The sequence below is a fragment of the Pituophis catenifer genome, unplaced genomic scaffold, assembly GCF_029215685.1.
Source record: "Pituophis catenifer annectens isolate HBS135680 unplaced genomic scaffold, rPitCat1.0.hap2 SCAF_4, whole genome shotgun sequence".
Classification (NCBI taxonomy): Eukaryota; Metazoa; Chordata; class Lepidosauria; order Squamata; family Colubridae; genus Pituophis; species Pituophis catenifer.
Window position 1 is genome coordinate 56,841,526 of NW_027256884.1, and position 16,075 is coordinate 56,857,600.

Below are 16,075 nucleotides of genomic sequence, written 5' to 3' on the forward strand. Positions count from 1 at the left end.
CTGGAAATGGAAAAGGCATCATTCTACTTACGGTTTCAAAATGTAGAAGAGCAGAAGGATGAGGATCTAAGTGAAATAATGATTGAGATACTGGCAAAGGCAACCCAGGTGGATAAGGATGAACTGCGAAATGAAATGGATGAAATATATGGGGTGTACACGAACTATGCAAGAAGAAACAAATTACCCAAAGAAATTCACATAAGATTCACGAAAAAATCTATTAAGGAAGAGATCTACAGGAAGATGAGGGAAGAGACAATCATGCACAAGGGAAGAGAAATCATAACTCTCAAACAAATACCAAGAAGAACGAGAGATCAAAGAAGAAATTATAATTTCCTGACCACCCAGCTAAATAAATTTAAAATAAAATTCCGCTGGCTACTACCGGAAGGCCTACTTATCTCCTGGGCTGAAAGAAAGTACAAGATTGATAATCTGGAAAAGGCTCAAGAATTCTTTGACCAGCACTTTACAATGGAAGAGGAACAGGAGACAAGGAGAGAAGCGGAACCCGGGACACGGCAGATGGAGAAGGAAGAAAAAGATCAGGAGGAGGCAAAAAGATTCGAGAGAGAAAGAATGGAGAGAGAGGGAGCGAGGGAAAAGACTCAAAGAGTTACCAGAAACACAACAAAGTTGAAAATCACAAATAGATAAACTCGATAGAGATGGAAGGAGAAATAAAAATTATATCAATTAATATAAACGGACTCAACTCCCCAAGGAAAAGGAAATATATATTTACGAAATTGCAAAAATTGGACTTAGATGTGATAACTTTACAAGAAGTACACATTAAAAGACAGCAACAAATATTGTTGGAGAATCAAAAATTAGGAAAATTATTCACATCCCTAGGAGATAATAAGAAGAGAGGCGTGGCAACTTATGTCAAAAAACATTTAAAAGCTAAACAGATGTATACAGATTCGGAAGGACGTATTTTAATAACCGAAATACAAACAGAAACAAAGAAAATATTGCTAGCTTCTATCTATGCACCTAATGGAAACCAGAGAGAATTTTACAAGAAACTACATGATACAATTAAAGATTTGGAGTACGAAAATATCTGTGTTGTCGGAGACTTCAACGCAATCGTGAATATACAAGATGACTATCGAAGTAATAAACAAAGTAAGACTCGAAAAAGAATCTTACCGGATACATTTAAGGATATGACTGAAGAATTGCAATTACATGATGGATGGAGAGAGGCCAACAAACAAGCCAAACAATATACCTTCTACTCAAACCCACACCAGTCATGGTCTCGGATTGACATGGCCTGGATGACGCCAGACCTCAGGAAGGATCTACAAGACATCGAAATTATACCAAATACATGGGCCGACCACAATCCTATAAAAATAACATGGAGAGGACAGCGAAAGTAGAAGAGGTGGATGATGGACACCGGAATAATAAAAGATAGAGATTATGTGCAGATGATGGAGAACGAACTTAGAATATTTTATCAAATAAACACAAAGGAGCAGACTTCAGTACAGAATCTGTGGGACACTACTAAGGCCTATATAAGAGGCCTCACAATAGCATACACAGCAAAAAAAAAATAAAGATAAACAACAAAAGAGGAAAAAATTAATGGAAGAACTCAACATATATGAGTCACAATTACAGAAACAGCCTGACGACAAAACAACAAGGGAAAAATTGAATTGTACTAAACATGAGTTGAACTTAATTTCACAAGCAGAAATCGCACAGAAAATGAAAATGGCCAAGCAGAAATACTTTGAATATGCAAACAAAACAGGTCGCTGGCTGGCATACAGACTGAAGAAAGAGAGGGGAAAAAAGAATAATATACCAATTGCAGGATGAAACAGGACAACTATATAGTATGAATTTAGATAAAAAACGTATAGTAAGGGAATTCTATCAAAACCTCTACACACAAGAAGAGACTCAAGACCAAGATATTATGGAATACCTACAAAAAGCAAATATCCAGAAATTAGAGGAATCCCACAGAGAAATACTGAATAAACCAATAACAATGATGGAGTTGATGGAAGCCCGAAAGAAACAGAAGAACAACAAAGTCCCAGGTCCGGATGGAATTCCAACGGAATTTTATAAAAACTGCCAGTCTGCAATAGACAAACTACTACTACAAGTTCTCAATGAGGCACTGCTGGAAGCAGAAACACCTAAATCTTGGGCCGAAACAATTATCTCACTCATCCCCAAAGAAGATACGGATCCGACTAAAGTCCAAAATTATAGACCCATCTCGCTGTTAAATGTAGATTATAAACTATTCACGACAATTATAGCACAGAGGCTGAAAACAATTATACATAATTATATACACCCCGACCAAAATGGTTTTGTCCCAAGGAGACAAATAAAAAACAACATGAGGACAATAATAAACGTTCTCGAATACTACGAGCAAAACATCAATAATCAGGTAGCGCTAATCTTTCTCGACGCGCAAAAGGCGTTCGACAATTTGAATTGGAAATTCCTTATAGCACAACTGCAGATTATGAATTTCGGCAACAAATTCCTGAAAATGATTAAGAAAATATATTCTTCCCAGACAGCGAGAATTATAATTAAAGGAGATATGACCGAAAAAATAAGCATCCAAAAGGGGGTAAGACAAGGATGCCCGATATCGCCTCTACTGTTTATAATCTCACTGGAAGTCCTTCTAAAGGAAGTAAGAAAGGAAGAAGAAATAAAAGGACTGAAGATAAGGAATGAGGAGTATAAAATACAGGCTTTCATGGATGATGTGGTCTTCATAGTGGAACAACCGGAAGTAGCGGGAGTCAAATTATTAGAGAAGATAGAGGAGTATGGCAAAGTGGCGGGGCTTAAGATCAATAAACAAAAAACCAAAGTCTTGACCAAAAATATGACAATGACACAAGAGGAAAAATTAGAAGAAGAATTAGGAATGCAAATTGCGAAGAAAGTAAAATATTTGGGAATTTGGCTTACTACAAGAGCAACAACTATTAGAGAGGACAATTACATTAAATTGATGAAGCAAATTAGAAAAGACTTGGAAAGATGGAATAAGGTACAACTATCATTTCTTGGCAGAATAGCGTCTGTAAAGATGAACATATTACCAAGACTCCTATATCTCTTCCAAGTGATACCAATTGGTCCGGGAAAAGATTTCTTTAAGGATCTCAATAAGACAATAATGAAATACATCTGGCAAGGAAAGAAAGCTAGAATTAAAATAAGATGCTTACAGGACACAAAGGAGAAGGGAGGCCTAGGTCTACCAGCCTGGGAGCTATATTACAAGGCGGCGGCGTTGAATTGGATCAGAGAATGGATAGATCTATCAAATAGGAGAACGCTATACTTGGAGGGATTTGATCTGAGTCGAGGTTGGCATGCCTTTCTGTGGGAAGGCACAGACAAGCAACATCCGTACTTCCAGAGACATGTAATAAGAGGTGCACTATATAAAACATGGCAAGGTATCAGAAGGCAACACTATAGTAAAATCCCATGATGGTTGTCGCCTATGGAGGCGCTAATTTATCCAAACACTATAGAAATAGGAAAGATGCGGAAATATCAAGAATTGTTGAGTAGTGAGGGAGACCTACTTACGAGACAAGAACTGGAAAGACGAGGCATTATGATTGATTGGTGGCCATATCTTCAAATTGAGTCAAAATATACAGCAGACCGGAGACATTATGATTTTCAAAGCCAACCAAGTGAACTAGATAAAATTTTAAAAGGCACAGATGAGAAAATAATATCTAAAATTTATGGATGTTTAATAAGGTATAAATTAGAGGAGGAAACAGTGAAAGAAAACATGGTAAGCTGGGCAAGAAATATAGGTCACAATATAGAGTTGGATAGATGGGACAAGCTATGGGCAGAAAATTATAAGTTGACACTGTCGATTCCATACAAAGAAAATTTATACAAGATATTTTATAGATGGCACCTTCCTCCGGCACGTTTGGCTAAAATGTTTCCAAACACATCACCAATGTGTTGGAAGTGCAAGACACAAATGGGGACATATTACCATCTCTGGTGGTCTTGCAGGAAGGCACAACGCTACTGGCAAGAGATTAAGAGAATAATCGAAGAAACAATGAGGCAAAGTGTAGAAATGAAACCAGAATTCTTTCTATTTGGAATGACTACACCACAGTGTACCAAGGAGATAAAATATCTTACCATCCACATATTGACAGCGGCATGTATAGTGTACGCTCAGAATTGGAAATCCAAGATAATACCAACAGAAGAAAAAATAATTACAAAAATAAATGAATGCGCAGAGATGGATAGGCTCACAAAAGAGCTCCAAGATAAAGAGAACACTGACTTTTATTTAGTTTGGCAAAAATGGTACACATGGTTAGAAAGAAGGATAGGGCCAACAACATAGGACATTAGGAGAACATAACTCAAGAATTGTAGAAATAGATACATGAGATGAGCTGTAGGATTGTATAAATAAATGGTTAATATGTTTGTAGAAAGATACTGCTGAACTTCAATGAATATATTAAGGTATAAGCAAGTGAATTTGTAAATAGTATGATTAAGGAAAATTGGTTAAATGGACATTAATCACCGATGCGAAGGTTTTCTAGAAGTTAGTCGATTGACTCTTTGTTAATGTATAAGTGTTTACATGTATTTGTGTTTTATGTTTGTTTATGTTAATTAAAAAAAAAAGAAAATATGCATAGTGATATCACAATGCAAACTTCGTCTTTTCATTTTTGTTGGTTACAAGTTTGTATGTTATGGAATAGAATAGTGACATTATGACAAACATCATTTGTCCACCTAAGTATACCTATGGCCTATCACACTCTGCAAATGTTCCCTGGTTGCTCAAGGATTGCTTTAAGATGGCTAGAGCTCCTTGAAAAAGCTTGAGGATAAGTGAAGACCCATTCTCTTGGGAATAAAGATATACATACCCACAACTATCGAGCTATCTTCTATCATACATATTAGTAAACTAATATATCTCACATTTCATGTTTACAATCCATTGGTGTGTGTGTGTGTGTGTGTGTGTGTGTGTGTGTTTGAATAAAGGATTTGGACTGTTGCTCTTAATTTTCCTCTCATTAGCTGCTTTTTCTCATGTTTATATTTATTTTTGAACTCTTTATTTCATATAGATTTCATATAGGTTGACTCAGCCTTCCATCCTTTCTAAGGTAGGTGAAATGAGGACCCAGTTTGTGGGGGCAATAAGCTGACTTTGTATAAAAATATATACAAAAGAATGAAGGCTATTGCTTAACGCATTGTAAGCCGCCCTGAGTCTCCGGAGAAGGGCGGCATATAAATCAAATTAAAATAAAAAAAATAAAAAAAATTATTACCTAGTGTCTTGTCTCAGATGATATTAGTATCATTCACCATTGTCTGAAATTCTGGGGTATTTTATTTGTGGGTTCCATTCACAAACCTAACTTTTGATATTTGCTCCAAGGATTGTTCTCTGTGCTGTTCCCTGAAAGGAAAGCTACTGCATTTTTCGTATAAGATGCACTCTCCCCAGAGGTGGGTTTCAGCTGGTTCTGACCAGTTCTTGCGAACCGGTAGTGGAAATTTGGAGTAGTTCGGAGAACTGGTAAATACCACTTCTGCCTGGCCCCGCCCCCAATCTATTTGCTGGAACAGCTGATAGGTGGTATTCCGGGAAGCAGATCCAACTGCCAATCAGCTGCTTGTGCTAATTTAGGCTGTGCTGAAGCTGACCAGGCTGTTTGCTGTTTGCTGCAAGGAGGCAAATTGCTGAGAGGTAGAGGCATTTTTATTTGTAGTTTCAATGGATAGAATTCTAATCAACAGATCTTTTATCTTTCATTGACACTGATATTATCAAAGTTTTGACCTTGTGTGTGTGTGTGTGTGTGTGTGTGTCTGTTAGTTATGGTCCCTCATGCTGTTTTTAATACTTGTTATCAATTCTGTTTTTCAGAAACAACAAATACTGCAAATCTTGCATCTTCATGTTTGCGTCGTGAGAAAAAATCTAAAAAAGGAAGGCAAGAAGCTCTGGAGCGGCTGAAAAAGGCAAAGGCTGGTGAGAAAATAAAATATGAGGTAACTAAAAAGTTGCTGTAATTTCAATTTTCTTTTTTTAAATCAATGTAGATGTGTCATTACCATATTGTTTCGTAAGTGAATGTGTCCACACACATTTATTTATTAATCCAGTTTTAGGAACTGGTACTTTTCAAGATGGATGATAGCATCCATCCCCCTATAGCTGTGTCCATGCTGTCTTGCATGTTGAGATTCATAAGTGAAGAATGCTATGTAGGAGAATGAAGCTACTACTAAGTGGAGGTCTCTTATTTGTATGTATAAAAATAGATGCCCTGTAAGCATCAAGTTGACTCCTGATGATTGCATCTAATGTTTTTCATGGCAGTGTAATTGAAACAGTTAGCTGTTGCTTTTTTTGGTTATTTTTTCAATTTCTTAGTTTGGACAATAAATTTGGAATCTGAATACCGTATTTTCCGGCATATAAAACGACTTTTTAACACATGAAAATCTTCTTAAAAGTCGGGGGTCGTCTTATACGCTGGGTGTCATTCTCGTGTAACCAGGCAGACCAGCCTGAAAGGCTCTGACGAGCCAAGCTCTGACTATCCCAGCTGAGTTGCCTGCTAATCAGGCAACTCAGCTGGGATCGCCAGAGCCATGTAAAAGAAAAAAAGTTTTCCCCCTCCAGCTTGCTTACCTTAGCTGCTAGTCGCAACGCTTGCCTTGCTTCGCTTGCCTGAATCCATTCCATCAGCAAGCAACTCCCTGCCTGCAATCAAGCAGGCAGGGAGTTGTGGACTTCAACTCCCAGAATTCCTCAGCCAGCAAAGCAAAGCTGGCTGAGGAATTCTGGGAGTTGAAGTCTACAAGTCTTAAAATTGCCAAGGTTGGAGACCCCTGTTCTACTGGGTAAATTTTTTCCCCTTTGGGAGCTTTAAAAAATAGTTAATTGGGGTTTTTTTTTAGTTGTTCTTTTTTAGACCTAGCCATTTAAAGTTTAGGAAGTTTTAAATTTAGCTTTCGTATAAAAAATAAAATAAAATAAAATAAAATAATATTTGTGCAGCTTTCTGAGATTTAGTGTGTTTCTGTAGTGTTTCACTCTAACTACACAAACACACAAAATCTCACAAAGCTGTATGTGGAATTTTGTGTGTGTAAAGTGTAAAAGTTGGTTTTTTGGGCTTTTTGTGGCTGTGAGGTTCCTGCTTGTTGCAGGGGCCATTTTGGGTCTAGCACAGCTGCTTTTACATTGTGGGTGAGCCAGTTATGTTGTGTTGTGTGTGTGTAAAGTGTGAAAGTTGTTTTTTGGGGGCTTTTTGTGGCTGTGTGAGGTTCCTGCTTGTTGCAGGAGCCATTTTGGGTCTAGTACAGCTGATTTTACATTGTGGGTGAGCCAGTTGATGTTTTTTAATTTTTATTTGGTGTGCGTTGGAAGAGGGGTAGTCTTATACAGCGAGTATAGCCCAAACCCTATATTTTAAAAGGAAAATTCGGGGGTCGTCTTATACGCCCAGTCGTCTTATACGCCGGAAAATACGGTAGTTCTATATCCAAATATATTCTATTTAGCTTCTGAGATCAGTGAAGGTCAAAAAGTTGCTGCAGCTTGGTTAGGCATATCTATTTAAGTAAATATCCCAATAATGGCAGAATATCAAAATCTTATTTTCTTTGTTGTTGTTTTTTTAAAAAGTTATAGTAATTATTTTCTTTTTGTAGGTTGAGGAATTTACAGGTATTTATGACGAAATTGATGAAGAACAGTATTCTAAGATTGTCAGAGAACGCCAGGATGATGACTGGATTGTGGATGATGGTTTGTAAAATTGGTTTTTTTTATCTTTGGACTGATACTAAAACTGTTTTTCCATTCATTTTCTGGCAATGTGATTTAAAAAAAACTTTGTTATTTTTAAAATAAAAGGTAGAATTCTCTCAAAACAGGCATAGTGAGAGAACAATTGGTTTAGCTCCTTGTCATTAATTTTTTTTTAAAGAAATCTAGAATAAGTGAATATTTCTTATAATAATAGAAGAAATTGTAACTACTGGTAGGTCTTCAACTTGCAACCATTCATTTAGCAATTATTTGATGTTACAACAGTGCTGAAAAAAGTGACTTACAATCAGTCCTCACACTTATAACTGTTGCAGTGTCCCCACAGTCATGTGATCAAAATTCAAGCGCTAGCAATGAGCATGTATTTATGATGGTTGCAGTATCCAGGGGTCATGTGATCACTATTTGCGATCTCAACAAACAAAAGTTATTGGGAGAAGCTGTATTAATGTAATGACCATCTGATTTGCTTAATGACCACATTAAGCAATTGTTCCAATTGTGATAATCAAGGACTACCTATATGTTAAACTGATTTGAATAAAAAAACTGCTTAGATGTAGATGTAAATTGGCAGGAGTAATATAATCAGTTTCTCCTGATTATTTGGCATGATTTTTATAGCAGGTTGTGCTGCTGTAGCCAAGTTTTTTTTTCTAAGTTATCAACTACCAAGTCATTTGTGAGGATATGTCTACATTTTAAGATGGTTAACAGGAAGGAAATAATTTCTTCTAGTATTATTTATTTATTTATTTATTTATTTATTTATTTATTTATGTAATTTATATGCCGTCCTTCTCCCGTAGGACTCAGGGCGGCTTACAAAAACAAAGCAAAGAATTACATAAACAATTTAAAATCAGTTTAAAATTAAATTAAAATCAATTAAAAATTATTAAAATTATTTGAAGTCACCCCAACGGATTTAGCCCATTTGGTAAAAAAGCCAAGTCTTCAGTTCGTGGCAGAAGGAGAGAAGGTCCGGGGCTGTCCTGAGGCTGGTGGGCAACCCATTCCAGAGGGTCGGCGCTCCCACAGAGAACGCTCTCCCCCTCTCCGCCAGCTGACATTGTCTGGCTGACGGCATCCTGAGGAGGCCCGCTCTGTGTGAGTGCACCGGACGGTGGGAGGAAGGCAGGAGACGATCCTGCAGATACCCCGGGCCTAAGCCATGTAGGGCTTTATAGGTGAGCACCAGCACCTTGAAACGAACCCGGAGAGCCACCGGCAGCCAGTGCAGCTCGCACAGGAGAGGTGTCACATGGGAGTACCGAGAAGCCCCCGTAACAACCCACACGGCCGCATTCTGGACTAACTGTAGTCTCCTGGTGCATCCCAAGGGCAGCCCCATGTAGAGGGCGTTACAGTAGTCCAACCAAGACGTAACAAGGGCATGAGTGACCGTGGCAAGGGCATCCTGATCTAGGAAAGGGCGCAACTGGTGCACAAGGCGTACCTGTGCGAAGGCCCCCCTGGTCACGTCCGTCAAATGATCTCCTAGGGATAGCCATGAATCCAGGAGGACCCCTAGATTGCGGACCCTTTCTGAGGGAGTAAGGATCTCCCCTCCCATCATTAGTGACGGGGCCACTAGATCAAGAGATGCCGGTATCCACAGCCACTCAGTCTTGGATGGGTTGAGTCTGAGTCTGTTTCTTCCCATCCAGGCCCGCACCACTTCCAGGCAGCAGGACATCACAGAAAGGGCATCCCCAGGGTGATCCGGCGTGGAGATGTAAAGTTGAGTGTCATCAGCATATTGATGGTACCTCACCCCGAAACCACGAATGATCTCACCCAGCGGCTTCATGTAGATGTTAAAGAGCAGTGGGGGGAGAACTGACCCCTGAGGCACCCCACAAGTGAGGGGCCTCGGGGTGGATCTCTCTCCCCCTGTCCACACAAACTCGAGTGGCCCGAGAGGTAGGAGGAGAACCACCGTAAAACGGTGCCTCCCACCCCTAACCCCCCGAATTGCTGCAGTAAGATACCATGATTAATGGTATCGAAAGCCGCTGAGAGGTCAAGAAGGACCAGGATGGAGGAGCAACCCCCATCCTTGGCCCGCCAGAGATCATTTACTAGAGCGATCAATGCCGTTTCCGTGCTGTAACCGCGTCTGAAACCCGATTGGTACGGGTCTAGGTAGTCAGTTTCCTCCAGAAACTGGGGGAGCTGCTGTGCCACCACAGACTCAACAACCTTCGCTATAAAGCGAAGGTTGGAGACTGGACGATAGTTATTAAGGGAGTCTGGATCCAGGGTGGGCTTCTTGAGGAGGGGATGAACCACTGCCTCTTTGAATGTACCGGGGAAGACCCCTTCCCTCAAAGAAGCATTGACAACTGCTTGAATCCAGCTTCCAGTCATCTCCCTGGCTGCAGAAACGAGCCAGGAGGGACAAGGGTCCAATAAACATGTGGAGGCACCCAGTCGACCCATGATCCTGTCCACTTCATCCATCGAAACAGGCTCAAATTCAACCCAGATGTTACCATCAGGACAGGCCCCTGTTGACTCGTCAGACTCTGCCCAGTCAGAGTCCAACCCAGTCCGAATCTGAGTGATTTTATCTTGTACAAAATGTACAAGATATCTTGTACAAAATGTACAATCTTCAGCTCTGCCCTGCAAGGGGTCCTCCCTCGCTCCATGATTGAGGAGAGAGCGGGTCACTCTAAACAGAGCGGCTGGGCGATTTTCTGCAAATGCAATGAGAGCAGCAAAATATTGGCGCTTTGCCGCTTCCATTGCCACAAGATAAGACCTAATATGGGTTCTTAACTGTGTTTGGTCAGATTCGGATCGGGAGGATCTCCAACCGCCTTCCAGGCGTCTTCTCCAACGCTTCATTTACCTGAGCTCTGTGGTGAACTAGGGAGCCACCCGGAATCTGCGTTGGGTCAGAGGCCACAAAGGTGCGATTTGATCCAAGGCCCCCACCGCGGCCTGTTCCCAGGCCGTTCCCAGGGCCTCAGACGAATCGTGAGATAAGGAGGCGGGAAAAGGTCCAAGCTCCATCAGGAACCCTTCTGGGTCCATCAGGCGCCTGGGGCGGAACAATCTCACTGGTTCTATCTCCCAGCGGCGGGGGATGACGGAGAGAAAGTCCAGCCTGAGGAGGGAATGATCGGACCATGACAGGGGATAGGTTGACAAGTTTCCCCTACCACGATCATTTATCCACTGTCCAGAGAGAAAAACCAGGTCGAGTGTGTGTCCCCCCTTATGAGTTGGGCCCTTTACAACCTGAATTAGGTCCATGGTTGTCATGGAGGCCATGAACTCCCGATTGACTCAGATGTCTCCCCGGCCGATGGCAAATTGAAATCTCCCACAACCAGAAGGTTGGAGAGTTCAACCGCCAATTCGGCCAGGACATCTAGCAGTGCGGGCAGGGCTGAGGCTACGCAGCTGGGAGATAGGTACGTAACCAACAGATCCGACTGAACTCCAGGGTCCCATTTCAGAAGGAGGGACTCGCACCCGCCTATCTGAGGAACAGTGACCTTCCTGGGACTGAGACTTTCCCTAATAACAACCGCCACCCCCCCTGCCCCTACCCTGGAGTTGCGGCTGGTGCAGCACACGGAAGCCTGGGGGACATAAATCGATGAGAGGGACACCTCTCTCCGGCCCTAACCAGGTCTCCGTAATGCATGCCAGGTCTGCGTCCTCCTCGTCAATTAAATCTCGGACAAGGAGGGCCTTGTTCACCACGGACCTGGCATTCAGATACACCAGCCGGAGTCCAGGGCTCCGCACTCCTACGCCCCCGGTTAAGCAGGATAAGGCCAGGGGGCCAGAGCACGCCACCGGCTGGATGTAGTGGGGGCGCTCCCCAGATCCCCTTCTCTCACACCCCCTGCCCCTCCCAACCATCACCGGGATCAGAAGACCCTCACTCCATCGAGCCTCCTCTTTCCCCTCCCCTCCCCCCACCAACTTTGGTTGAGCTAGATGACTGAACCGTGGGAGCCGCCCGCAGCTCAGTTTTCACTCCCCGCCTCCCGGGTCCCCTTAAAATTTGATTAAAAACCCTAATTAAAAAAACCCCTCAAGCCCCGCTTTGAAGCATGACACCACTCGGGGTTCCAAAACCTGTCCTTGAGGTAGGCCTTCGATAAATAGGAAGGCCATGACCGCGAGAGGGGGGCATCTCGCAGTGAGCAGAGGTCCGCCGAGGTATAAGCCAGTTAAAAATATGGGCAGAAACAGGTGAAGATGACTGTGGGCGTCAGAGATGGTAAAAACGGGATAGTAAATGCAAAGCAGTTGGGCTTGAAGTACCGGAATGTATATGCAATGTACCGTGCAACGTCAAGAATATGAGAAATGTCAAGAATTAGAAATGACAAGTTGGTTTTTATTTGTGAGAGTGAGCCAATAGATTATAAAAGCGCATTTGTATCTTTGTATTTTTACAGTTTAGCATCTTCTAAGAATATATATTATTTTCTTATTAATTTTATCTTTACAACAAGCCTTTTAGATAGGCTGATGATAGTGATTAGTGAAAGATAACCTAAGGAATTGGAACATGGATCTCCCTAGAACTGTCCCAGCCATTTAACCATTATCGCAGCCAGTCTGCTCAGTGGTTATGGAAAATAGTAATTGTAGTTTAGTTTGAAAAACCATAGGTTTGTTATTCTACCACTGCAAAATGATGGAAAAATTGAGTGAACCTGGATTAATTTGCCTTCCTAAATACAACTTTTAATGCAAAATATAAATATAATGACTTGGTTGTAAAGAGTGACATTTTTTTCATAGATGGGGTTGGTTATGTAGAAGATGGCAGGGAAATTTTTGATGAAGACTTAGAAGATGATGCTCTTAATTCTGACGAGAAACGTGAGTACATTTTTTTCAGCAACTTTCTCTAATATACAGTATGTCACAGGAGTACACCCCCTCACATGGAGCTCCCCTTGAAGAGCGCTTGGAGGCTCCAACTGGTCCAGAATGTGGCCGCGTGGGTGATTATGGGGGTGACTCAGCACACCCACTTAACACCTCCTGTGCGGGCTGCACTGGCTCCCAGTGGTCTTCTGGTGCGATTCAAGGTGTTGATCACCACCTTTAAAGCGCTCCATGGCTTAGGACCGGGGTATATACGAGATCACCTTCTGCCACCGATAGCCTTCCACCGGCCAATACACTCCCACAGAGTGGGGCTCCTCAAGGTGCCGTCGGCCAAACAATGCCGACTGGTTACCCCCAGAGAGAGAGACTTCTCTGTGGGGGTACCAGCCCTCTGGAATGAGCTGCCCCTAGAGGTTTGTATGATCCCCGACCTGCGTACCTTTCACCGTGCCCTGAAGACTCTTGTTCCAACAAGCCGGGCTGGCCTAATATGAATTTTATAATGGGTGTGTGTTAGTTTTTAATCTGTGGGCCAAATTTTTATATATTCGATTTTAAATTGTTTTTAAATTCTGTAAATCTATATGTGTTTTAATATGGCTGTACACCACTCTGAGTCCTTCGGGAGAAGGGCGGTATAGAAGTCCAATAAACATAAACATAAACATAAAATAACGCAACACACAGCCATTAATGTCTAAACTGCTGGCAACAAAAGTGAGTACACTCCTAAGTGATAATGTCCAAACGGGGCCCAAAGTGTCAATATTTTGTGTGGCCACCATTATTTTCCAGCACCGCCTTAACCCTCTTGGGCTGTTGTGGCCCGCCAGCGGCCTGCGCGGATCATGGCTGATCCCGACGACGAGGCTGGTGTGGGGTTGCACCAGCAGCCTGTGCAGCCGGCGCTCGCGTCAGACAGCGAGGAGGCTGAAGAGGATGTGGTGCCAGAGGCATAGACTCAGCCTGGGCCTTCAGAACCTCCAGAGGCTCCTTCAAGTGGAGAGAGCGAAGTGGAGGGGCCTCTCCTCAATGCTTGAGCACGCAGGGCTACCAAAAGGCAGGAGTGGCTACTCAGGAGGAGGAGGTCTCCTCGGGAGTAAGGTTTGAGGATAATTGGCCACTCCCTTAGCCTATTTAAGTCGCACGCAGTTAGTAATTTCTTGCTGGAAACAACGTGTAATTATTACAGAGCATTTTTGAAGAGCCAGTGTCTTATCGTATCTTGTTTTCTGGGCTGGTTGCCAACCTTTGCGGGACTTTGTTTATTCTTGGTACGTTATAACTTTGATAAGGACCGTTGGTGTGTGTCACAATCTTTGGAAATCTGGAGCTGGGGCAGAACATGGGCATAGAGATCACTAGAGCTTCACAGGTTGCCACTGGAGTCCTCTTCCACTCCTCCATGACGACATCATGGAGCTGGTGGATGTTAGAGACCTTGCACACCTCCACCTTCTATTTCAGGATGCCCCACAGATGCTCAATAGGGTTTAGGTCTGGAGACATGCTTGGCCAGTCCATCGCCTTTACCCTCAGCTTCTTTAGCAAGGCAGTGGTCGTTTTGAAGGTGTGTTTGGGGTCATTATGTTGGAATACTGCCCTGCAGTCCAGTCTCCGAAGGGAGGGGATCATGCTCTGCTTCAGTATATCACAGTACATGCTGGCATTCATAGTTCCCTCAATGAACTGTAGCTCCCCAGTGCCAGCAGCGCTCATGCAGCCCCAGACCATGACATTCCCACTGTTAGGGTGTATAAATCCTGTTCCCCCCCGGGGGGTAATTGCACTTAATTAGAGACGGACACAATTAACACACTTAATTAAAGATTTCAATGTAAAATATCTCTGCAAGGCTTTGGCAAAAATTTCACTCATCTGCTTATTTGGACCAATGTAAACAATATCATCAACATAAACAAGAACTATCTCATATGTATTGTTAGATCTTTTTGTGAACACGCACTCATCAGTTTCGGACTTAATAAAGCCCATTGAATTTAGTTTGTCAGTAAGACATAAGTACTACATTAAACCAGACTGTTTTAGACCATAAAGACTTTTGTGTAGAAACCAGGTATCCCCTTCTTGCTGTCGGAACCCTGGAGGACCTCTCACGTAGATCTCTTCATCTAGGTCAGCATGTAGATAAGCCATGTCAACATTGAACTGGAAAGCTTCTAAACCAAGGACAGTTGCAGTTGCTAAAGCAATTTTTACACTCTCAGTCCGGACTGTCGGTGAGTAGGTATTTGTGTAGTCCTCAGGATAACGTTGAGCGAAACCCTGAGCTACAAGTCTGGCCTTGTACAGTGACTCACCATTTGGCTTCTTTTTGATTCTGTAGACCCATCGAGTGCCAATGACCCTTTTGTTTGCTGGTGGTTTTGCAGGTGTAAACACCTTAAGTTTCTTTAGACTGTCCATTTCAGCCTGCATTGCCTCATACCACTTCCCTTGCTCTGAATCAGGAAGATGCTTGATTTGTGTGAGCATATCAGGTGGAAGTGTAACATTGCAAATCAAAGGCAAGGGTGTTTTTGTCAGTTGCCACGAATATCGCTGTGGAGGGATCCCCTTTGTGGCCGTCTTGGAACGTCTCGGAACAGTCCATTCTTCTGCTTCATCCTCGTCCTCACATTCGTCGCTAGCGCCAGCATCAGCGGCTTGCGAAGACAAGGTTGAGAAGAACTAATGGAATCTTGATCATCAATCTGTGCAGCATCACGCAGTATCATCTCTAGGAAAATAAACTCCAGGATCATTGGAATGAATCCTGGACCAGTCAACATCTTCCTCAAAATTAGCAGATTGGGAAATCACAATTACATGTTTGGAGTCAATAAATTTGCTCCACTTTGAGTTATCATCAATGCCCATAAATCTCAGTCTCTTTGCTGCTGGACCTCCTTTTTTTCTTTGAGCTAAGGGAATGTTCACCATAGCGTATGTACCAAAAATATGGATGTTTTTTGTGATCGGGCTTGTATCCGTACAACATGAAGAAAGGAGTCTGATTTATTACACTGCTCCAAGTACAGTTGACAATGTAATTTGCATATTTGATAGCTTCACCCCAGTATGGGTTGCTAAGGTTGGCGTCTTCTAGGAGACAACGCATCATGATTTGCAGTACTCCTTGTCGTCTCTCTGCGACCCCGTTATGAGCCGGTGTGTAAGGGGCCAACGTCTGATGAAGAATTCCATTTTTACGCATCCAGTCCTAGAAACACTGAGACATGAATTTAGCACCACGATCACTCTGGATTCTGGCGATGCGGACTTGGTGTTGGGTAGAAAGAGCAG

General features: G+C 42.4%; 1 protein-coding gene across 1 annotated transcript in view; it reads left to right on the plus strand.

The window, feature by feature from the left end:
- Positions 1 to 16,075, plus strand: part of POLA1 (DNA polymerase alpha 1, catalytic subunit) — a 568,283-nt gene that overhangs the window by 10,034 nt on the left and 542,174 nt on the right. Inside the window, exons 2-4 of the mRNA XM_070943339.1 lie at positions 5,981 to 6,105; positions 7,777 to 7,873; positions 12,677 to 12,757. Coding sequence (XP_070799440.1) covers positions 5,981 to 6,105; positions 7,777 to 7,873; positions 12,677 to 12,757 — 303 coding nt within the window. The remainder of the gene's footprint in view (positions 1 to 5,980; positions 6,106 to 7,776; positions 7,874 to 12,676; positions 12,758 to 16,075) is intronic.